General features: G+C 42.7%; 1 protein-coding gene across 8 annotated transcripts in view; it reads left to right on the top strand.

The window, feature by feature from the left end:
- The window catches only part of RGS8 (regulator of G protein signaling 8), a 120,383-nt gene that overhangs the window by 76,289 nt on the left and 18,688 nt on the right, over window positions 1-25,406 (top strand). For 3 of the 8 annotated variants that reach the window (XM_063648145.1, XM_054497419.2, XM_054497429.2), the window contains 4 exons: window positions 6,965-7,078; window positions 8,166-8,239; window positions 12,906-13,007; window positions 13,846-13,910. In XM_063648145.1, coding sequence (XP_063504215.1) covers window positions 7,073-7,078; window positions 8,166-8,239; window positions 12,906-13,007; window positions 13,846-13,910 — 247 coding nt within the window. In that variant the 5' untranslated portion in view covers window positions 6,965-7,072. The other 5 variants (XM_054497412.2, XM_063648167.1, XM_063648156.1 and 2 more) reach the window with 5 other exon arrangements.

The following is a 25,406-nucleotide window of genomic DNA, read 5'->3' on the forward strand; positions in this document are numbered from 1 at the left end:
CAGTAGATGGTGGTGCCAGAAACTGAGCTCAGCAATTGCAGAGGAAGCCGAGGTTTATATGTGTGTGCAGGGGGTGCGGGTGGGGTGGGAGGTGGGCGTGGTGAGGGTGGCAGATAAAATGGTCCAAGAAAAGATGGGAGTATGATGTGTCCATTATTTAGATATATTTGCAGTTGTTGGGCCTGTAGGATATCTGAGGGGTATGTTCAGCAACCCAAGGGCTATCGGAGTCTACATGATTGGGAGCTATTGGAGTCCACATGTTGGGAGAGGGGCTAGAGTTGGAGAAAAATATTTAGAAATGGTCAACGTACCCAATGTATTTAGGACTATGGGCAAGGGTGAGATCGCCCAAGTAGCATGCAAGGTGAGAGAGGCAAGAAGCTAAGATTAGAGAGGAAGGAAAATACCAGTGTTTATGGGGTGGACAGAGGAGGAGGAGCCAGCAAGGGAGACCAAGGGGAAGGGCAGCCAGGGGAGTGTAACGTTGGGAAGTCAAAAGAGAGAGATGCAAGAAATGAATGGTCACCATGGCAAGGGCAGCAAAGAGGTTCATAAAGACAAGTACTGGAACATTTCCACTTGAACCTCACAGTGTGGAGGCTGTGTTTCAGGGGAATGGTGGGAATGGAAGCCAAATGGCAAAGGGGTTAGGAGGGGGTAGGAAGTGAGGAAGCAGAGGAGACTCTTTTAAGCAGTTTTGCTGATAAAAGGAGAAACACCCAAGGGTGTTTCCCAAGGAGAATTTTTTTTAAATAAAAGAGATGAACATTGTTTTTGTTAAGTGCAGAATAACGTGAGAAAGAGAAAATAAAGATAGAGTTCATAAAGGAGGGTCCATGGGAAAGAATAGGTGGAAGGCCACAGGAGGAAGATTTCACCTTAAATAGACACATCTGAGAGCAGCCGGAAGGAGGTCAGGGTGTGTGTAACATGGATAGATTAGTAGGAGTTGTTAGTAAGTGAAAAGAGGTCCAGGTATTTCACACCTGAGGCCTGATGATCTTGATGGGACAGGAGATCAGGTTGTGAGGGTGTGAAGAGTTGTGTATGTTGCATAAGCTCTCTCTCTCCACTCTACCTTCCTGCCCTTCAGCTGCCCTCACAGAAACTAGTTGGCCACTGGAAAGGTCATTTGTAAAACCTGAGTTCAGTGTTTAAGGCTGTGATCATAGTAGGAACAGAGAAGGGCTGCGGAGGTGAGCAAACAGGCCATCATTTGTCTCCTTGTCCAGTGTTAACATATGGCCCTGAATTCTGCCTGTATAGATGGGCAGCTCAGCAGTGGGAACAAAGGATGTGGCTGGATTCCACCCAGGAACTCTGAGTTGGAGTCCTGGCTATGCCTCTAAGAAATGTGACATTGGACAAAGTCTTCAAAGTTTAGTTTCTGTAGGTGATGTCTAGGAGTTATACCCACTCTAAACCTCTGTGAATTTTAGCACCTTCTCCCTAGGCATAAAATAATAGACTTTTCTTAAAATGGATTTATTCAAGGGGAGAAAAACTTACAATGGAAAATGTACAGAAAATCAAGTTCCATTCAAATAGTCTCCTCCTTCTGTATTTCAGTTTTCTTGTACTTTGTTGGCTTATTTTACTGAAGCCACACATTGTAGGCACAATTTCAAATATACACAAATCAATAGAACAGAACAATGAGACCCTATGTACCTACCACCCAGCTTCCCACCCAAGATGATGTTGAAGCCGTTCATGATAGCATATCATTTCAACTGTAAATATTTCAGAGTATGCTTCTAAAAGATAAGGTCTCTTAAAAAAAGCCTCAATATCAAAATTGCACTAAAAAATAACAATAATATCTTAATACTATTAAATATCTAATCAGTGTTTAGATTTTCTCAATTGCACTGTATTATTTTTAAAATTTTACATTTGAATCAGGATTCAACACAAAGTCCATGTATTACATTTGGCTGAGGTGTTTCTTAAGCTTTATTTTTAACCCTGATGGCCATTGTCTGTGAGGCAGCACTGTGTAATCCTCTAACATCTCCTGATTTTGTTTCATTTCCCTTGCTGTTGCTATACCATTTCATTTTAGGAGACCTAAGGAAGAATTGCAGGCTTAGACACCAAAGCCTCCAAAATTTAACTTTGAAATTTCTTTCTAGACACACTTAGAAGGGGGAGTATAAAGATAGTGAATAAAGAAAAGAGGCTGGCAAGAGGAAAACCCTGCAGTGAGCGGTGAGGAGAGAAATGAATGCTCAAGAGGAACAAAAGGAAATGAGAAAGGTAACAGAGACTTACGTAACCCCCAGCCACTGAGCAGCTCCAGAATCATTACAGATGTGCTATCTTATACATTTTTGTCTCACCTCAGTGAGCAGGTGGTAAAAAAATGAATCTTTAAATAATGGCATTCTATTTATATAGCACCTTTCCCCAAACAGCTTATTAAATAGCTGAATAGACATTTAAGTAATCTTCTATGTAAAATGAGGAAGTAGGAGGAAATTTAATTCCCATTTTACAGATGATAAAATATAGTTGAAAACACTACGAATAATGATAAAAGTGGCTCACAGCCATTTGCCGTTTCTCAAGAATTGTGATGAAGACTGCATTACTTTATCTAATTCAATCCTTATAACAAGACTATGACATTGCTATTGTTATTATCTTCATTTTATCCACGATGAAAATGATACTCAGACAGGGCGAGTAGCTTGCCCACAGTTCTGGATCTGCCCTTAATCTGGAAAATTACGGAGTTGGGGTTGAAGCTCAGGGCTGTCATATTCACCACACTTTCTTTTCCAGTCAGTCTAATCTCCACTAAATCAGGAATCTTTTTTATTTTTTCATCTCCTTGCTCACTGGCAAAATTCCATTTTAAGGGAAGCCAAGATCATCTTCAAATATAATAATAGGGTGTGATGTACTGGAATTTACAGGGCATTTCCCCCACAGACTTTCTCATTTCTTTGCATATAATCGCCCTGAAAAATAGACCGGGCAGGTGTGTTAATTTGTGTTTTACGGATGAGGAAATTGAAGTTGAAACGTCTTGGTGATGTTAGTTGGTGATCACAGAGCTAGTAGAAGTAGTGAGTGTCATGGAGCTAGTTAATTGCAGAGTTAGTACCAAAGGCCCTTTCTTCTGATTCCAAATCCTGTGCTTCTTGGTTTTCTTTGAAAACCTCATGGGCACACAGCTTTAGCTGCTGACTTTTCTCCACGTCCCCTCTGATGTTCCTTATGAGGAGTTGAGCAGCGTTATTACAAATTAAATATGTAGATGCTTGAACCGATGAACAGGAAATGAGGCTGCTAATGCTCAGAGGAATGAGATAGAGGTGCATTTTTTAAAGTAGAATTTTGGGCCAAGTGGCCTCCTTCTGTCCTGCCCTTCCCTGTGTCCTTCCAGTTTCCATGGAAACCCTAAATCAATGCAGCATATGTTGATTCATGTTTCTACTGTTACTAGGAAGCTATGAAGTGGAAATTGTTTTTAAAAGATTTACCAAAGAGCTTTAGCATGCTGACCAGAATTCAAGTCTAATATCCAAATGACTGTTTTATTAAAAGCTTTAAATGTGGTATTATCCTAGGTGGTATGTTGATTACATAAACACACAGGGGCATTTGGCAATAAACCTCCTCCTCCACTCTCGTGGCTTTTAAAAATATTATATTGCAGATTTAAACTCCCTTTATCTTCAATTTAATTCCACTCTCATGGCCTGTGTGACAATGCCAGGTGCTCCTTTTGCTCTTGATGAATTCCACACTGCCCTGACCAGGCTATTGGGTTAGTTTGAAAATGCCTTTGTACCTGTGCAGCTGACCCTGAGTGTCATTAGCATTCTGTTGACTTCAGTCTTGACCAGAAGGCTGCAGAAGTCTAACATGTTTCTGCCATAAAGAATCCTCAGCGATTTTTCAGATTTTTTTTTTCATGAACTCAAAATCAAATTTAGCCAACATTTACTCAACACCTGCTCTCTGCGAGGTAATGAGAATTAATAGTAAGGAGAGTAAGTAAAAGAGTCTGTCTTTTCGGAGCACACAGTCAGTTGAGAGGCTCAGAAAATATAAATCTCAAGAATAAACTATGCCTGTGATGTGGGCTGTCAGAGGGCCTTACAGCAAGGTGGTGCTATTGGGATGGAGGGGGTTCCTTCTGATTGGGAGAATTCTGAAAAGGGTTTGGAAAGGAGAATTTTTAGCTTGAGGTAATGGGTTTAGGGAAGAAGCTGAGAGTTAACAGGCAGATCAAGTGTGGGGACATTCCGGGCAGAAGGGACAGCAGAGGAATCATGCATGCGTGTGGGATAGAAAACCTGGATAGGCAAACGGGACAAACTCATTGTCAGGCAGGACAAGGAGCCGCAATGGAGCTCTTCAAAGATGATTGCACAGATGATCCACTTTATGGTATCTGTTCAGTGGTCCTCTGGTTGTAGTGTAGTGTGCAAGAAGGTTTGTGGGTGGGCAGAGAAAGAAATGAGGGCAGGGAGATCAGTTATTTAAGAGAGGGCAGGGGGTTGTGCAGGTGCTGGGGGTTGAATAACTTCTCATATGGCAGCATCAATGGATGGGAGGGAATGAAGTGGAGAAATATTTAAAAAATATGACAAGATTTTAAAACCAATTTAGGAAGGGAATGGAGAAAAAGAAGCCAGAAATGTCTGTACTTGTTGGGGTTAGGATTAGGCTAAGGGTCCCTTGTGGGACTTGGGCGGAGTAATGTCACAAGTAAGCAAAGGGAGCCCAGCAGGAATGGAGGATGGGGGAGAGTGATTGTTTAGAGACAGTACAGCATGCAGGATCTGTTTAGAGATAGTATAGCGTGCAGGGTCTGAGATGTGAGGAGCTGTCCAGCAAACCTCTGGAAAAGCAGCCTAGAGCCGAAGAGGCAAGATTGAAGCACTGATTCTGGAGAGGAGTGGTGGGTGCCTGGAGAGGGCAGGGCTTCCCAAGGGGAGTGAGTATAGACTGGGAAGTTCAGAGGGGGGCAGGACAGCCCAAAGGCAGGAGCAGGGCTTGCAATCACTGTGTTCCTGTAAGAAACGTGAGTTGTGGCCAGTTGAGATGTCCTGTGCCAACTGCAGCTAGCAAGTCAGGAGCAGTAGCTGGAAAACAACCCAGAGCTCTACATTCCTGGGCCAGAACTCTAAGCCTGGGGAATGCAGAGTCCAAGGTGATGAATTCCTTTCTCACGAGCACTTAACTCTGCTTGCCTTTTCTGTTTATTTGTTTCAGGAAAGAAGACAATGCTAGAATGCTTTACTTTAGGTTCAGCTTAATTCTCCTCCCTGAAATTATGCCCTGGCCTCTTTGGAAGATTATGCTGGTGTCCTCTTGTGAGAGGTGCCTGCACTAGGTCTGTGCTTCTCAAACTATGGTCCTCTGTGATTACTTTTTGGCATTTAGGAGTGTTTTGATTAGGAAAAAAAAAGCTTGGACTAGTTTTAATGTTCCGTTTCCTTGTGTTATTTATGTCCACACACTTTTGTCCCTCTGCTCTTTATATTCCTGTTCTTTCTTTTACATTTTTCTTGTTTACTATAGCTCTTTTTAAACATTGGACTTATTGACTTCCTGTGACTATATTATTTTTCCAAAGGCTAATTAAAGATTCTGATGCCTGGTTAATATTGATTAGCTTCCACTTGTGACTCAGGCCCATTTGCAGCCCTGCTCTCTTTCCTTGGGGCCTTTACCCCCTGGATACTGGCCGGGGCAGCATGAGATTTGGAGGAGGCCTTTGTTCCGCTGTTTTAGTGCTGGTAGGAAGTGTCCTATGATGGCACTACCTTTGTGTTAAAGCGAGGAGCAGAGCAGAGGCTGGAAGCATCAGGTTTGGTGCTAGATACCAGCTCTGCCACTTTTAAATGACACGTCTCGTTTCTCCATCTGTAAAAGGGAGATGATAAAGGTGTTGGCTTTGTAAATTTGTTCTGAAAATTAAATAGATAAGTCAAATGCAATGTTTGGCATAGTGTCTGGCACATACTAACTGCTCATTAAACATTAGCTATGTGGATTCACCTTATTCTATAAACATATCTTGAATTAGGGGAGTGCTTATCAATGGGCTTTTATTCACCAGTTTATCTGTGTACCAGTTTCTTATGGTGCCGTGTACCAAGAAAATGTCCAGAAATGAAGGGTTCTCTTTCTGCTTAAGTTCTAAACCCCAATTAGCAACAGGGTTCAAGAAAGGGGTAATAAGAAATGAGAAACTTTTCTTTTGCATCTCATTTTATAACACAAAGTTCCCTTTCTTTAATAGAGGGGCACTGTGGACGATATCAGAAAGAGACAATGAGTCACTGTGGAGGCAGCACCAGAATTTTTATTTCATCTTATCATCAGACAATGAGTAGTTGCGGCAGAATCATTTCACTGAGAGAATTCAGGTTATGCACCAATAGATCTGCCCAGAAAGAGTGGGTCCTGGTATGATATAGTAGAAGGAGCTCTGCTGTTAGAGTCATAAGACCCAAATTCTGGTCCTTGTGCCTCCTCTGGCATGTTGGGTTGCTTTGATAAAGGTACAGCACCTTTTCTGGTCTCAGTTTTTTCATCTGTAACATGGGAATAATAATACCCTCTCTGACGATGGCATACAATTGTTGAGTGACAATACATGAAAATGCTTTATACATTTAAAAAGGTTTAAAAAATCGAATTCGTTTCTATTATTATAAAGCTGTCACTTTCTGTTGAGATTTCTCCTGCCTTCAGGGTTTCAGAAGTGGTTTGCAGCAAAGGCTATGTGTCTTTGGAGCTAGTTCCTGAGTGGGAGTGTAGACTCAGCCTTAGGGACCTAGAGCATAACGGGAAGACAAGCTTTCTCCCAGGGCAGTGGTTTGCAAACTTTAGCATGCATCACAGTCACCTGGAAGGCTGATTACTGTCCCCAGAGTTTCTGATTCTGTAGGTCTAGGGGTGGGGCCTGAACATTTGCATTTCTGATACTTCTCAGGTGATGCTGACACTGCTGATCCAGGGACCACGCTTGGAGAACCACTACACTAGGGCAAGCAGGCAGAGAGTCCTCCTTCTGGAACTGAAGCAGGCAGTGTGAAGACCCATGTGGGTAAGGAGGTTTGGAAGAAGAAAGAAATGGAAAAGACAGAAAAATAGGGATCATGTGCAGATCGGGCAGAACAAAAGGAAAAGTCTCACTCCATAACAAATGCAAGTAGGGGGAAGTTGCTAGGTGATGGATGAGGGAGAGAGGTGAGTTTCTACTGTAGGAAAAACCAGGTGAGAGGCAGGAGCATAGAGTTGGAAATATGCATGTTTGGGAAGGCAGAGGAGGTGGAAATTTCTCATTAAGAAGTGGGGAGTGGTGTGGTTGGCACTGGTTAGGGTGGGAGTGGAGATGAGCTGGGGGAGAAATGCCTCTGTAGAGTAAGGGGCACAGCTGAGATGTGGCAGAGAGGGCTAATTTCAGGGCTGTGTGGTTTGGCTTGGTAGTGCAGCACAATAGAAACTGGGAGAAAGGGGGTGGAATTTAGATGTGTGACCTGCCCTGTAGCTTTCTTGCTCTCTGCATTTATCACATCACATCACACCCAGCAAGACAGACCCCCTCCTCCTGGCTCATTAGGAGATTTGATTTGGAGTGGCTCCTGCTGTCAGCAGCTGTCTGGGGCAAGATCTTTACGCTCCCCACTCCCAGTGCAGCAGCCAGCCTTCAGCCAGCAGCGGGGCTCATTAGAAGAGGGCCCCCTGGACACTTGATTTCAGCTCACTGGTGACTGGAAAGAGTTAATACCTATTCTTTGCTGCCCCCTGCACAGCCTCTGGGTACAGAGGGAGGCAGCTGTGGGCTGTGGGGACTTCTCCCTGAGCTGCAGCCAGAGGAGCTTCAGGTTAGTGAGGCTGAGCTCAGCTCAGGGGCACCTTCTGCATCCTGCCAATGAGGATGGGCGTGCAGACTGTGCCCGGGAGCTGAGCCGCCGCCCGCTGGGTGTAGGCTGCTTCAGTATTTACTGGATGTGACAAGCAGAGAGAAGAGCTTTCAGCGGGGCCGCTTGCTGCCTGGCTCAAGTGGTGGGAGGTGTGTTGTGCATGCCTGTGTGTGTATATGTGTGTGTGTGCGCCTATGTGTTCATGCACACATGCCCTTCACTCGCCGAGGATTTGACTGCTAAAAGAAAGATCTACTTTTTCCCCAGAGCACCTTAACCCGCAGCCTCTCTGACCATCCAGTTGGCAAAGACCCTCAGGCCATGAGGACTGGCCAAAGACAGTGAGTACTGCCTTTGCTTTTCTCTTTCTTCTCCGGGGTGTCTGTGTGCACCGATTGCATTATCCATATTTAATTAACTTGCCTCTTCATGCATATTGATTGCTTTCTTCCCTTGGAGGCTCTAGTTTCTCTCCCCCTCTTTGTAAATCTTTGCTCTTTGCTTTTAACCTTCGTTTTTTCTTTGAGTATCCTCTCTTCCCATTATGTCTCATCCTGTCTGCCCCAGACACACCTGTGACTTGATGCCCACCTATGAGGGCACATGCACTGTGGGGGCAATCACACCTTTGAACTTCCTGGGCATTGGGTAACTCCTAACTCTCAGAAGTCCAGGGCCAAATGGGATAAAAGCCCTGAGGTGCTGGGGTGGGTAAGGCAGCTGGGTCAGAGTGTCCTGCTGATTCTTATTTATTGGCATCTGTGGGTGACAGCATCAAATGGGTAGTGGAGGGTCTGAGCAGCAATTTGGGCAGCACTGGATTTGAAGGAGAGAGACAGGCATCTGAACAGCATGGGCAAGCCAGTGTGGGCTGGCAGTGGGATGGGAAGAGAGACAAGGCGGGGACAGAAGGCTGGGTAATCCCCTGCCCCAAATGACTTTGCCTGCGATGTAGGTGGGTAGTCGTCTCTGGTTCCACTTGGCTCTAGGATAATAAAGGTCCCTGCATGGGTTTCCCCTTCCCCTGGGGCCATATCCCACAGCAAGAGGCCTAGGTGCCCCAAACATGACTTCTAGGGACCGTCACAGCTGCAAAAGCTTTGATTTCATGACTTCTGGGGAAGCAGGTGTAAGCCCGGTTAGGAGAAAGATTAAAGAAATGTCCCTGCAGCCAGGGAACACAATCCGTGACAATGGACCTTCATACACAGTCTAACTAATTTTTTTTTCTAGTTTTAACAAAGCAATCTTTTAATTTTATTAATTATAGTATTATTAAAGAAGCTATTTTTAAAAAGTACTTGTGAAATAGTCGCGGTAATATAAAAATAATTTAAATGGTGTAGCTCACATAGGAGTCTTATCTATCTAAATTAGGTTCCTTTTAAAATGGGTTCTATGTTTGATGTCAGAGTTCCCCAGGGGAGCCCTTAATGGATAGGCTGCTCTCCTCACGTGTTTCTTCCTATCAGAGGTCTTCCGTGGGAACAAAGGGTTTGAAGCACTGAGAATGGGACCCTCAGGAGAGGAAGACTGTAAGTCAATCAGCTTTCAACCTCAATGACCCCTGTCTTCCCACACTCATGTCCTTCCTGCTTCTCGTCAAGAATAGGCCAGGCCCCAGGCTGAGGAAGGTCATGTAGGCTCCATATGGGCGAGAAAGGGTGACGTGCATATTCATTTCTTCAGCCTGCACCTGTGATCCCTGCAGAGGAGCAAGCCTGTGTGGTGATGGTGCCTGACAAGCCTCTCTTGGAGTTCCTCCAACCTCCCTCCCACTCCCAATTTCCCGAGTCTCCACGCACTCCCACCTGGGACAGGTGCCCTTGGAGGGAGGCGAGAATCAGAGCAGCATCCAATCAGATTATTTTGGAGCAAGTGCCGACCCCCTCCTCCAACCCCACTGGCTGGTCACTTGGGCCCCACTTTAGTAAGAGAAAGAGAGCAGTAATTTTTGGTTTGCTAGGCCCACACCTCCCCTGAGGCACATGTCCCACTTTATATCTGATGGGCAGTGGTTGGGGAATCAGGAACTCCTAACCAATAATCAACATGAAGCCATCAACAATTTGTTCTTGTCCATCCTTGGTTTGTCGCCCCTGCTAAGGACAAGTAGACATTTGTGGGGCTGGGGGGATGTGTGTGGGGAGGTGTTCCGCTGGCGGAAACCCGTCTGAGAGGAAATGTAGTGCAGTCAGATGAGAGAGGGTGGCCCCTCTTACAGCAGATTCTTTGATTTTAGGTGAGAGGACGTGCAAGGGTAAATTCCTGAGCCCCGCAGTCTTATTTCCTGCCCTGACGTCCCTGCACACCAGCCCAAGGGTTAACCGTAAGCGGATGCCTGTATGGCGGCCTTACTGATGCCACGCAGGTAATGAATCAATGGCCTATTTTCTTGCCCCTGACGCTTTCCTCTTTTCTCCACCTTGTCACCCCCTCTGTTATTTGAGTCTGGCCCAAGCCTTCTGAGCCCATGCGTGGTCTACTTGCATCTGTCCCCATAGGCCTCCTGTGTGAACTGCACGGTTCTTGTCTGTATGCCTCTTGCAAAGTTGTGGCCTTGCAAGCAGGACCTGCCTTAGCTGAAGCCCTCCCATTGACTGGTGAGACAGCTTGGCAGTGACTTATGGGGTGGGATGAGGGACTGTGCATGAGCTTGTATGGAACAATTTAGGGATCTCTGTGAGTTACTGGGATAGGGGCTGTAGAAAGGAGACAGATGAGGGAAAGCCTCGTTATTTTTAAAAAAGTATCCTTAACCTTTGACTCCTACTTCTGCCCTCATTATTTCAGACCTAGCTAAGAAGATTATAATTGAGGTCTTAGCTAGAAAGATAAAAATAAAAACCATTTTGTCCCAAAGAATATTTTGTTGAAGATTTTTGCAAACTATTTGGGAGAATCACAGTTGTCTTGGTAACAAGTAGCATCCTTTACACTGGTCCCTGCTAAACCTTGTTAAATGGCTTGCGTGGGTTTGCGATTTTTTGAAAGTCCTTTTGATTGCTCTTTGAGTGCAGTGACCTGAGTGTTTTATGACTGATGATCCTGAGGCACGAGGAATGAACCAACTCACTGAAAGTTGGGCTTTGGTCTGTGGGGCACCCTGAGCAGGACCTTAACTTGAATTCATGGAATGTGATGACTCGAGGGCCCTTAATCAGCTGCTCGCAAGGCGTGCTGTCAGACACCCTGCGATCTGCAAGCGCAAGTGGACACATAGGAAGCCCGCTGTCGCAGGAGAGAGAATAGCGTAGCCAGTGTTTGGAAATGCCATGAAATGGATGGCTTCACAATGCGGCCTGGCTGAGATTCAAGGTGGGAGCAGGGGACGTGCAGGCCCAATTTTTTGCAGGAGACAGGATATTTCTGGGAACTTGGATGTTCCAGCCCTAGGAGGCTCTTCAGAGATGTGCTGTGGAATACAAATGCTGTCCATCCCTGCCAAATATAATACCATCCCAGCAGAAATTTCTTGAATAAGGTTTCTGTGAACAAAGACAATTACCAGAGATGAAAATCCATTTGAAGTAAAAGAGATTGAATTGGATGACCTCTAAGGTCTCTTCCCACCCCTAGGAAAAAGAGGAAAGAAAGCCAAGCCAGAAGGACTTCTTTCAACATGCAGAATGGCATCTTCTAGGACTATTTCTGTGGCAAATTGTTGCAAACGTGCAAGCGGCACTTCCTTTTTCTAAGTCACTCTTAAGTCCTGATTTGATGATACTAAACGCATCCCACTTACCTTTGCCTTCAACACAAGGAGTTGTCATAGTTAAAGGTCAGGGGTCAGCAAACTTATTCTGTCAAGGGCTAGAGAGTAAATATTTTTGGGTTTGTGGGCCATATGGTCCAGAGTTGCAACTACCCAACTCTGCCCTTGTAGTTGAAAGCAGCTTTAGACAATTTGTAAACAAATGGTGTGGTTGTGTTCCAATAAAGTTTTATTTACACAGACAGGCACCTTTTCAGGGCTATAGTTTGTCAACCTCTGATTAAAGGTTAGCAGAGGCTAGCTGGGCATGGTGGCTTGGGCCTGTAATCCCAGCTACTCAGGAGGCTGAGGCAGGAAGATCACTTGAGGCCAGGAGCTTGAGACCAGCCTGGGTAATATAGCAAGACCGTGTCTCTAAAAAAAAATATTAAACATATTAAAAAAAGGTAAAGTGGTAAACGGAGACTAATGTTGGGAGTCAGAAAGAGACATTAGAGTAACTTCTCACTGGATCTGTTATAAGAGATAACTATTTAAGTGCCTGATGTCATTATGTGGGTCCTTTGGAAAATAAAACATATGAGAAATGTAAACATACATGTTAAAAATTTAATTATGCTTATTGAGATAAGCCAAAATGTAAATAGGAATACATGAGCTTAGTTAGGCAAGCATAAGAACTGACAAAGGGGACATTGGTTCTTAATTGCTGATTGTACCAATTACTCTTCTCCCCCTGCAGGCATCAATCCTATGGGTTGACTATAGCTAGATTTGTGGGATGAGTGGGGAGAACTTGAGTTGGAACTGGCCTGCCTTGAGGCCCCCTACTTTGTGCTTAAGACTCTGATATGCACCCTGCACCCTGCAAACATCCCTCTGCTCCTGGTGTGGGTACCCCTTCTGGGTCTTTGCAGTCAGGAGCTGCTGCTGCTGCTGTTACTTTGCCCTCCTTGTGGAAAAGCAAAATGTGGATTGTTATTTTGTTATCACTGTATTTTCTTTCCCTACAGAGAATCCTAATTTAGAAATTCTTCCAAGCTAATGACCTTTATTGACTTACCATCAACTTGCTGTGTCAGCTTTGAAAAGCATTAAGCCTCTAGGGGGTCGGGTGGGGTACCTATGATTCTCTAGGTGGTCTCTTCCTGTTCATGAAGTCTTCAGAGACCACCTGGGGAAGGGTGGGGGCAGTGCTGGCTCCCGTAGCAGCAGCTCCAGGGGCCCTGTAAAGAGCTGACAGCTGTGATCATGAGAGTTTCCCCGTCCTTCTGCCCCTGTGCTTGTTGCAGGAACAAAGGGATGAGGACTCGACTGGGATGCCTGTCTCACAAGTCAGACTCGTGTAGTGATTTCACAGCTATTCTTCCAGACAAACCCAACCGCGCTCTCAAGTGAGTAGTATGGCCACGTGCCATTCCCTGGGTAATATAGCAAGTCATATAGCTCACTTCTTTAGTGAGTTGCTGACCAGATGAGCCACTGGAAAAATCCTGTCTCTTGGCAGCTCCTTTTATATCCCTGGACGTGAGTGAAAGGAATGTTTATTTTCCTTTTCAAAATGTATAGCTTAGTGATCTCAGAATGGGAATCCTCTTTTTTTTTTTTTTTTCCTAAGAAAGCCATATCATCCATCACTCATAAAACCGTGGGTGGCAAAGGATACTTCTTGGTTCTACTTAGTTGTCAATCTGAGCTCTCAATTTGGAAATAAATGTTCAAATTTACTCTAAAAATATGCTTAGATTCAAGTAACCTGAATTCAGCACCTCTTCTGTGCTGGTGCTGTATTAAATGTCACAGATGTTACCTTGTGTAACCCTCACACAACTATGTAGTGGGCATCATTATCCCCATTTCAGAAGTGCAGACATTTAGGTGACAGTAAGAATGGAGTCAGGAGCTGAGTCTAACTTTTCTGACTCTAAGACCAGTTTCTTTCCATTGTTACCTCGATACCTTTAAATCATGTACTTACTTAGCTTTGTTCTTTAGACTAAAAGCCAACAGACAAAATTCACTGAATTCCAGTCTTGAGGTTTTTTTTCATCAGTTACTTAAGAATGTACAAATTTAGTGACAGAATTGCAGGAATCCAGATGCAGTCTTCATTTGCTACCCGCACCCCTCCCCACATTTTTCCAATTTGTTTTCTTGAGCAAATCTTAGTGGTTGTTGAGGGCAAGGAGGTTATTTCAGAAACATTCAAGACAAATGTTTCTTTTTTTCTAGGAGATTATCCACAGAAGAAGCTACGAGGTGGGCAGATTCCTTTGATGTGCTGCTCTCTCATAAGTGTAAGTAGAATTCAGGTCGTATCGTGACATGGCAAATCATCCATTTAGTGAGAGATGTACCAAAGGCCTGTGATGATCCAGGTATGTACTAGGTGTTCCAGACTTCTGTGGGCCCTGCTCTCCCAGAGCCTCCTGCCTAGAGCAGCATATAGAAAAGAAAATGAATGATTTAATTGCAGTGAGATGAGGGCCTTCTTTTCTGTTTTCTGGGTTCAAAGTATGATCCCAAGAAGCCTTTCTATTCTCAGCAGTTTTAGCAAGAGAGAGTTTAGCTTAGGGGTTTGGAATGATTGGCTCACTTGGGAATGAAAGAAGCTAGGTTCCAGCCAGATCTTGTTTGTAGAATTGAATGGCCTCCCCGCAAATTATGGGAGAGTCTTGGGCTATGCATCAGTCAAATGAATATTTTGTGCATTTTATTATTCACTTGAGTTGACAGTTTTTGAGTTTTATTGTTGCTTTTTGTTTTGAGGGTTTGCTATCCCAGCTGCATTTTACCCCTCAATTTCTTACTGAGTATACATTTTACTGGAATACAACTTCTGCTCTCCTTCCTTTTCCATTTTTCTCTTCCTCATCTGTAATGCCTTTTGTTTCCCACAAAGGCAGAAATAGTTGTGCATATAGTGGTGTGGAGAGGGCAATTTGATGTCAGCCAAAGTTTTCATCTCTTGCTTTTTCTCATTATGTGCAAGTTCAAATTAATGGGCTTTGAAACTAGTGGCATTTAATACCTGGGCATGGCAGAGCAAGGGTGAGGAAGAGGGAGGAGTTTTGTGAAGAGAAAGAAGGCTTCAAATAGACATTTCCTGCTCCTCTTAAATATGTCGCAGTGATATTAGAAGCCCTAACTGATCTGGGAACAGAGGGCTGCTTTTAGTTTGGAGTAGTGTTTCCACTTAATTGGAGAAAATGGTTTGGTACAATTAAATGAAAGGCACTGGGTGGGAGTCAGACCTGCGTTCTTGATTTTGACTCAGCGTTGTTACTAAGTGGTTGGGTGGTCTTGACAGAAACTCTCAGTCCTCAGATGTCTTTAGAAGTGATTTTGCTTTCAATTTGATGAGCAGTTCCCTCCAGCTATGCTGCTGATCTGGATAAACTAATTAATAAATACGTTTGACTAGATTTTAAAATGAAATGCAAAATCTAAGAATAAGTACATATTGTAGCAAGCAGTTTTGTGAGACAGTCACTTTAGTATTCTGTGGATTGCACTTAGGAAGGAAAATAAGACAGCATAGATATAGCGTATGTAACATATGGCTACACCCCAAACAGCAAGCTTATGTGATGAATTTGCCAAGGTAATGACAAATGTATAATAATATTTAGGATTTGCAGTAATGCTATTTTTTTTAATGAGGCTATTCTGACTTTTTTTCTGGAGTCACATTAGGCTAAACAAGTGTCACTACCAATTTACGCCTTCTCTTCTGGCTGGATTTCATTCAAGGTCATCTTGAAGTTTGGTTTCTATTTTAGCCTCACAACTGACTCACTTAGTTCAAGTCCCTGAGGCTGTTTCCTCATTCTAAAATGGGGATGGAGATGCTTGCTACCTGTCACTCAATATGAGAAATTTAATAAGAGGACACCTTTCATTAATTTTGGGTTCTCTACTTAAAGGTATTTTGTAAGAATATGGTGGGGTTTTTTTTAAAATGGTACTTTTATTTATCAAATGCAAAATAAATAGACCTTGAGAATAAGATTACAAATTTTGCTGCCAATTATTAATATTAAGGCATTATGGTCAGAGTTTATGGTGGTGAAATTAGTGATAGGAAGCTTAGGATATATTTAGATTGCTGCAGTAGCAAGACCTAGAAATGTAAATTTTATTTGTCTGATTTGATGACTTTTAAATCTGAAGACACTTGGTTCTGCTTCTGTCAGGGATGCTTTTGGTTTTCAGGAATGCAATGACACTTTTCTGAGATGGAGACTCTGATAAGGAGTTACAAGCTGACAGGTGCAGTGGCTCAGACCTATAATTCCAGCATTTTAGAGGCTGAGGCAGGAGGATCTCTTGAGGCCAAGGGTTCAAGGCCAGCCTGGGCAACATGGCAAGACCCCATCTCTAAAAAAATAATAATCCTAACAAATTATCTGGATGTGGTGGCATGTTCCTGTAGTCCCAGCTACCTAGGAGGCTGAAGTGGCAGGATCACTTGAGCTTAGGAGTTCAGGGCCAGCTTGGGAAACATAGTGAGACCCTGTCTGTACTAAAATAAAAAATTAGTGGAGTGCGATGGTGAATGCCTGCAGTCCTAGCTACTCAGGAGGCTGAGGCAGGAGGATTTTGCTAAAGCCCAGGAGGTTGAGGCTGCGGTGATCTGTGATCACACCACTGTACTCCAGCCTGGGTGACAGAGTGAGACCCTGTTTCTTAAAAAACAAAACAACAAACTGACACCAGATTGCTTCTTTGTAAAACTACTGCAGAAATAGGCTTTTTGAACTTTGAAGTTTTGTGATCCTTTTTGGAGTCTGATGTTCTGTTTATATTTCTGTTTAGTATAGAAGTAAAAGGCCAGTGGAGTGAATGTCTTTGAAAAGAAGGGGTCTTTATTCAGGAGTCACTGGTAGAATTTCAAGCTTTCAGAATTTGAACATGTACTTCCCTGTGAAGGCTATGGAGCAGTCAGCCCAGGTTATCTTGAAGGATGTTGACAACTTTCTGAAAGTCTAATTAATTTGAGTTGGCATTGTGACTCAATTAGGGCTGATTAAGCTTTCCCAAAGGGATTGCATGTGTGCTGGTCTCTTAGGAGGGGCAGTGTTGATCAGAGGTTTGTGGAGCTTGCAATTAAGACAATAACATGTCCTAAGAAGTGAAGAGTGAAGAATCCCTGAATGACTGGGCTCCAAAAAAAATGTACATGAGTCCAGAACCCACTCCCTGGTAATGCTCTACATGTAGGCAGCTGTCCCCCTTAAGATTTCTATTTCAGAAAATACAGATGATTATTCCCCCCACCAATTCTCAATCTATAGGACATCTTTGCCATTCCTGTTCTGTTGGGTGTTTTGGGCACTCATTTATGTTTAAAAAGATGTACCGAGTGCTCATGATGTGCAAAATCTATGGTAAGCAGCTGGAGGAGGGGAAGCACAAAGATGAACAAGGCACAGTCCATCTCTGGTGGAGAATGCAGCCTCTGAGCGAACAGGCATGCATACCAATAACACAGGAAACAATGCAGTGTGCTGACTACACGCTGGGTGGCCTCAAGATTCCAAATAGAATCCTGACATCAGTGCTCCTCTTCAATTCCGTCTTGTCAATATTAGAAGACCTAACTGATCTGGGGACAGAGGCTGCTTTTGGTTTACAGCATGGTTTCCACTTAATTGGGGAACATGCTTTTGGACAATTAAGCGAAGAGCATTGTCTGGTAGTCAGATCTGTGTTCTCAATTTTGACCCAGCTCTATTACTGGATATCTGGATGATCGGGATGGGATCTCTCAATCTCTTAGAGATTCTGTTTCTTCATCTATACAATGAAGGATCTGGAGTAGGAGGAGGTGTCAGAAGCTGGATCCAGGATGCTCTCTGTAGCAAACAGAGAGGCTGGGCAATAACCAATCACCTTTGGCAGGTAGTTTGACTCAGCACTGCCTGCAGGGTTATATAAAATACTGCTTCAGAGCTGAAATGGCTCCAGCACCAGAAGAGGGGCTATGGTGCCTGTGTTAAAAAGCTTCTCCTCTCCTTGGCTGAGCACCTCATAGGCTGAAATCTCAAGCAAAAGAAAGCAACTTTGCTATTTTTTAAACCTTAGAATTTAAAAAATCTGGAGGGCAAATGTTTGGAGCCATTTTATTTCCAATTATATTTGTTTACAAATGCCATATAAAGTGGAAGAAGCACCCATGGGGGTCCGGGAAGTAACCACTAGCTAAGCACTCTTAAAAACAAACAAACAAACAAACACTAACAAACGAACAATGGAATTGAAATTGCTGACGGCTTCATTAAATAGGGAAGGATTTCTAATGTGCATTAATTTGGCATCTTTTTCCTGTTCACCAGTAACAATTAGGATCCATGTCTGAGTTGTGCATTTAGTCTGGCCCCAAGAGTGTGTGTGTGTGTGTGTGTGTGTGTGTGTGTGAATGTGTGTACACTCAGGAGACTTTCTGCTCTGCAGCTCATACCCAAGAGAGCAAAGGTTCCTCATTTGTGGAAGATCTTTTCTGACAGGTCGCTGGGAAACAGGCACAAAATCATGTGTATTCTTCTTTATTCCTCACGAGGTTCATGCAAACGTTTTTTATTTGTTTAGCTTTTAGTGGGACATTAAGTCCTGAACTCTGAGTTGGTGCTCCCTTCCTCTCCTTCATTCTCTCTCTTTCTTTCCTTCCTCCCTTCCTCCCTCCCTTCCTTCCCTTATTTCTCCCTTCCTTCTTGCCTCCATCTGTCCTTTGATACTTTTTGGACATAAAAAGTTAGATTTATTACAGTTTTAAGGTGAAGGTGAAGGCAGGGTTCCCTCACCTTTCCTCTCACTTCTTATGTGTGACCACACACCTGGGTGAATGAGCACCTCACCCCAGGCATTTATTTGGTGTTTAGCCTTGTTTCACTGTTTGCACGGAGCATGGAGGGTCTCCCTGATCTATCCCACCAGGCCCAGGGACTGCTGGGTTAATGGATAGTACAGTTAAAAGCTCTTCTGCATTTGCAGAGCTGTTATCTATCTCTGAGAACAGGATGCCCACAGAGAAACTTTTAGTTTTTAAAAATTAGCCCCTTTTGAGATAATGGTTGAGATATAAAAATATAATGACTGGAGCTGGTCACACAGCAACCAAGCAGAAGACCCCAGACAATCAAATAAACAAACATTAAAATTATCAATTCATGAAATTTCTTAAACTATTCATCTAAATGGCCTGTAGCTCTAGAACATACAGTTGAACAGTCAGGCTTCCATTCACTGCACAGCCCTCCCCACATCCCTCTCCAAGCCAAAAGGTTCTAGACAGTGTCACTCCAAGTGGTGTCCAAGGGAGGCAGCACCAATATCTGCTGGGAGCTTGTGAGAAATAAAAATCTGAGGGTCCTCTCAGACCTACTGAATCAGGATCCCTGGGGCTGGGGCCTGGGGATCTTTTTCTCACAAACCCTCCAGGAAGGTTTATGCACATCTCAGCTTGAGAAGCCCTGTTCTCAAAGGCACATAAGTAAAACCAGGAATCTGGAGCATTCTGGTGGGGCAGGTGGCCTGTGCTTTCCAAGAAACATACTAAAGACTGTATCTCATATGGAAGCTTTCCAAAGTGCTCAGACAGCGCATCCCTAGCAGTACATTGTGAATCCCAGTTTCCACATATGTAGGGAGGAGGGTTCCACAGTAAATAAACAAACATGGCAGGTGTGCTTTCTGGATATATTGAGGATAAGAGCTAGAAAAAGATGTGCGAAGTAGAGATGGGTGGAAAATGAACGTCTTTGCTTCCTTGCCATCATCTTCACATTGGTGTAGTTTGTACTTGGACCCAGAAATGTGGGTGCATTTGGTCTTTATTGAAGGAATGCCTGGAATATATTAGGCAACTATTAAAAGCCTGTTGAGAAAGGTATGAATGAAAGCAACTGGACAGGCCTCTAACCCATTCTGTCACTTACCAGAGATGTGACTGTATTCAGATTACTTAACCCCTGTGAACCTCACTTTCCTCATCTGTAGAAGGGGAATGATGAGGCTTACCTTGTACAGTTGTGAGAGTTCAGTGTGATCATGGTTCTGAAATGCTAAGCATGATGACTTCTCCATAGAGGCACTCAATAAAAAATAACTATTCTAATTATTTTTGCTCTAACATAATATTAAATTCATTGAGAAAACATGCATTTCATGCCTCTTATATGCCAGAGATGGTGTCAGCTTCTTGATCCCACAGGCAGCTTGAGTTTGTGGATTGGAGGTAGTATTAGAATTGCCAATAGGGCTTCTTTGAATCCCATAATACTCGTCCCCTTTGCCTCATGAGTTTTGGCAGCCCCTCTTCAAACCTCCCCATGCATGTGAGGGAATTCCATTGAGGATGTAGTTTTTAAAAGCCCAGAAGGTAAATTTGATATATTCCATTTCTTTGTGTGTGTGAATCCCTGCAGTATTTCTACATCAAACTAACTAGACCAATATTTCTGGATACTTGATTTTCAAAATCTTTTAGGCTATGGACTGGTGTTCATGAGGGTTTTTTTTTCAGGGGGGCAGGATACGGAGTCTCACTCTGTTGCCCAAGCTGGAGTGCAGTGGCACGATCTTGGCTCACTGCAACCTCCACCTCCCGGGTTCAAGCGATTCTCCTGCCTCAGCCTCCTGTGTAGCTGGGATTACAAGCGCCCGCCACCATGCCCGGCTAATTTTTGCATTTTTAGTAGAGACAGGGTTTCACCATGTTGGTCAGGCTGGTCTCAAACTCCTGACTTCGCGATCTACCCACCTCAGCCTCCCAAAGTGCTGAGATTATAGGCATGAGCCACCGCGCCCGGCTACATGAGGTTTTATAATACTTCTCCTGTATTAAAGGATTCCTTTGTGAATGCTAAACCTTCACCCTGTTAGGGGGACACTTCTTTTTTCTACCCCTTAATGGAAATTTCTTGCTGATTTCTTATAATAGTTGCAGACACAGGCTCCACCTTGATTTTCTGGTTACCTAACTTAGCTTCTCCTTGACAAAATAGGAAAAACATTGGAACAGGAGTTGTAAACCCAGGCTCTTCTTACTCTTCTGCTATCACATCCTAAGAATAAGAAGCCATGCAACCTCAGAGCTCACCATTTTTGTGTCCAGTGTAGGGTTTGATCACAGGCTCTCTCATGTCCTTTCTGGTGCAAAGACTTTGACAATCTTCAAGTCCTAATACAACTATCATAAATCATCTTGCTACGTATATACTAATGAGGTAGAGATCATTGAAGAAAATTACATTAATCACACTACTGAAGTATAATTAGCATATCAAATGGTTGCCAATAAAATGTCACAACTGGAAATAGTTTGTTCTCTACGTAATCTCTCTACATAAATCTTACTTAGTCCCAGTTATTTTTTTATTTTTTTTTAATTTTTTTTTCTTTTTATTATTATTATTATTATTATTATTATTATATTTTAGGCTCTATGGTACATGTGCGCAACGTGCAGGTAAGTTACATATGTATACATGTGCCATGCTGGTGCGCTGCACCCACCAACTCGTCATCTAGCATTAGGTATATCTCCCAATGCTATCCCTCCCCCCTCCCCCCACCCCACAACAGTCCCCAAAGTGTGATGTTCCCTTTCCTGTGTCCATGTGTTCTCATTGTTCAATTCCCACCTATGAGTGAGAATATGCGGTGTTTGGTTTTTTGTTCTTGCGATAGTTTACTGAGAATGATGATTTCCAATTTCATCCATGTCCCTACAAAGTACGTGAACTCATCATTTTTTATGGCTGCATAGTATTCCATGGTGTATATGTGCCACATTTTCTTAATCCAGTCTATCATTGTTGGACATTTGGGTTGGTTCCAAGTCTTTGCTATTGTGAATAATGCCGCAATAAACATACGTGTGCATGTGTCTTTATAGCAGCATGATTTATAGTCCTTTGGGTATATACCCAGTAATGGGATGGCTGGGTCAAATGGAATTTCTAGTTCTAGATCCCTGAGGAATGGCCACGCTGACTTCCACAAGGGTTGAACTAGTTTACAGTCCCACCAACAGTGTAAAAGTGTTCCTATTTCTCCACATCCTCTCCAGCACCTGTTGTTTCCTGACTTTTTAATGATTGCCATTCTAACTGGTGTGAGATGGTATCTCATTGTGGTTTTGATTTGCATTTCTCTGATGGCCAGTGATGGTGAGCATTTTTTCTTGTGTTTTTTGGCTGCATAAATGTCTTCTTTTGAGAAGTGTCTGTTCATGTCCTTTGCCCACTTTTTGATGGGGTTGTTTGTTTTTTTCTTGTAAATTTGTTGGAGTTCATTGTAGATTCTGGATATTAGCCCTTTGTCAGATGAGTAGGTTGTGAAAATTTTCTCCCATTTTGTAGGCTGCCTGTTCACTCTGATGGAGTTTCCTTTGCTGTGCAGAAGCTCTTTAGTTTAATTAGATCCCATTTGTCAATTTTGGCTTTTGTTGCCATTGCTTTTGGTGTTTTAGACATGAAGTCCTTGCCCATGCCTATGTCCTAAATGGTATTGCCTAGGTTTTCTTCTAGGGTTTTTATGGTTTTAGGTCTAACATTTAAGTCTTTAATCCATCTTGAATTGATTTTTGTATAAGGTGTAAGGAAGGGATCCAGTTTCAGCTTTCTACATATGGCTAGCCAGTTTTCCCAGCACCATTTATTAAATAGGGAATCCTTTCCCCATTTCTTGTTTTTGTCAGGTTTGTCAAAGATCAGATAGTTGTAGATATGTGGCATTATTTCTGACGGCTCTGTTCTGTTCCATTGATCTATATCTCTGTTTTGGTAGCAGTACCATGCTGTTTTGGTGACTGTAGCCTTGTAGTATAGTTTGAAGTCAGGTAGCGTGATGCCTCCAGCTTTGTTCTTTTGGCTTAGGATTGACTTGGCGATGCGGGCTCTTTTTTGGTTCCATATGAACTTTAAAGTAGTTTTTTCCAATTCTGTGAAGAAAGTCATTGGTAACTTGATGGGGATGGCATTGAATCTGTAAATTACCTTGGGAAGGATGGCCGTTTTGATGATATTGATTCTTCCTACCCATGAGCATGGAATGTTCTTCCATTTGTTTGTATCCTCTTTTATTTCCTTGAGCAGTGGTTTATAGTTCTCCTTGAAGAGGTCCTTCACATCCCTTGTAAGTTGGATTCCTAGGTATTTTATTCTCTTTGAAGCAATTGTGAATGGGAGTTCACTCATGATTTGGCTCTCTGTCTGTTATTGATGTATAAGAATGCTTGTGATTTTTGTACATTGATTTTGTATCCTGAGACTTTGCTGAAGTTGCTTATCAGCTTAAGGAGATTTTGGGCTGAGACCATGGGGTTTTCTAGATATACTATCATGTCATCTGCAAACAGGGACAATTTGACTTCCTCTTTTCCTAATTGAATACCCTTGATTTCCTTCTCTTGCCTAAGTGCCCTGGCCAGAACTTCCAACACTATGTTGAATAGAAGTGGTGAGAGAGGGCATCCCTGTCTCGTGCCAGTTTTCAAAGGGAATGCTTCCAGTTTTTGCCCATTCAGTATGATATTGGCTGTGGGTTTGTCATAAATAGCTCTTATTATTTTGAGATACGACCCATCAATACCTAATTTATTGAGAGTTTTTAGCATGAAGCGTTGTTGAATTTTGTCAAAGGTCTTTTCTGCATCTATTGAGATAATCATGTGGTTTTTGTCTTTGGTTCTGTTTATATGCTGGATTACATTTATTGATTTGCGTATATTGAACCAGCCTTGCATCCCAGGGATGAAGCCCACTTGATCATGGTGGATAAGCTTTTTGATGTGCTGCTGGATTTGGTTTGCCAGTATTTTATTGAGGATTTTTGCATCAATGTTCATCAAGGATATTGGTCTAAAATTCTCTTTTTTTGTTGTGTCTCTGCCCGGCTTTGGTATCAGGATGATGCTGGCCTTATAAAATGAGTTAGGGAGGATTCCCTCTTTTTCTATTGATTGGAATAGTTTCAGAAGGAATGGTACCAGCTCCTCCTTGTACCTCTGGTAGAATTCGGCTGTGAACCCATCTGCTCCTGGACTTTTTTTGGTTGGTAAGCTATTGATTATTGCCACAATTTCAGCTCCTGTTATTGGTCTATTCAGAGATTCAACTTCTTCCTGGTTTAGTCTTGGGAGGGTGTATGTGTTGAGGAATTTATCCATTTCTTCTAGATTTTCTAGTTTATTTGTGTAGAGGTGTTTGTAATATTCTCTGATGGTAGTTTGTATTTCTGTGGGATCGGTGGTGATATCACCTTTATCATTTTTTATTGCATCTATTTGATTCTTCTCTCTTTTTTTCTTTATTAATCTTGCTAGCGGTCTATCAATTTCGTTGATCCTTTCAAAAAACCAGCTCCTGGATTCATTTATTTTTTGAAGGGTTTTTTGTGTCTCTATTTCCTTCAGTTCTGCTCTGATTTTAGTTATTTCTTGCCTTCTGCTAGCTTTTGAATGTTTGCTCTTGCTTTTCTAGTTCTTTTAATTGTGATGTTAGGGTGTCAATTTTGGATCTTTCCTGCTTTCTCTTGTGGGCATTTAGTGCTATAAATTTCCCTCTACACACTGCTTTGAAAGCATCCCAGAGATTCTGGTATGTTGTGTCTTGGTTCTCGTTGGTTTCAAAGAACATCTTTATTTCTGCCTTCATTTCGTTATGTACCCAGTAGTCATTCAGGAGCAGGTTGTTCAGTTTCCACGTAGTTGAGCGGTTTTGAGTGAGATTCTTAATCCTGAGTTCTAGCTTGATTGCACTGTGATCTGAGAGATAGTTTGTTATAATTTCTGTTCTTTTACATTTATTAAGGAGAGCTTTACTTCCAAGTATATGGTCAATTTTGGAATAGGTGTGGTGTGGTGCTGAAAAAAATGTATATTCTGTTGATTTGGGGTGGAGAGTTCTGTAGATGTCTATTAGGTCTGCTTGGTGCAGAGCTGAGTTCAATTCCTGAGTATCCTTGTTGATTTTCTGTTTCGTTGATCTGTCTAATGTTGACAGTGGGGTGTTAAAGTCTCCCATTATTAATGTGTGGGAGTCTAAGTCTCTTTGTAGGTCACTCAGGACTTGCTTTATGAATCTGGGTGCTCCTGTATTGGGTGCATATATATTTAGGATAGTTAGCTCTTCTTGTTGAATTAATCCCTTTACCATTATGTACTGGCCTTCTTTGTCTCTTTTGATCTTTGTTGGTTTAAAGTCTGTTTTATCAGAGACTAGGATTGCAACCCCTGCCTTTTTTTGTTTTCCATTTGCTTGGTAGATCTTCCTCCATCCTTTTATTTTGAGCCTATGTGTGTCTCTGCACGTGAGATGGGTTTCCTGAATACAGCACACTGATGGGTCTTGAGTCTTTATCCAATTTGCCAGTCTGTGTCTTTTAATTGGAGCATTTAGTCCACTTACATTTAAAGTTAATATTGTTATGTGTGAATCTGATCCTGTCATTATGATGTTAGCTGGTTATTTTGCTCGTTAGTTGATGCAGTCTCTTCCTAGTCTCGATGGTCTTTACATTTCGGTATGATTTTGCAGTGGCTGGTACCGGTTGTGCTTTTCCATGTTTAGCGCTTCCTTCAGGAGCTCTTTTAGGGCAGGCCTGGTGGTGACAAAATCTCTCAGCATTTGCTTGTCTGTAAAGTATTTTATTTCTCCTTCACTTATGAAGCTTAGTTTGGCTGGATATGAAATTCTGGGTTGAAAATTCTTTTCTTTAAGAATGTTGAATATTGGCCCCCACTCTCTTCTGGCTTGTAGGGTTTCTGCCGAGAGATCCACTGTTAGTCT

Source organism: Pongo pygmaeus, chromosome 1 (assembly GCF_028885625.2).
Source record: "Pongo pygmaeus isolate AG05252 chromosome 1, NHGRI_mPonPyg2-v2.0_pri, whole genome shotgun sequence".
Taxonomy (NCBI): Eukaryota; Metazoa; Chordata; class Mammalia; order Primates; family Hominidae; genus Pongo; species Pongo pygmaeus.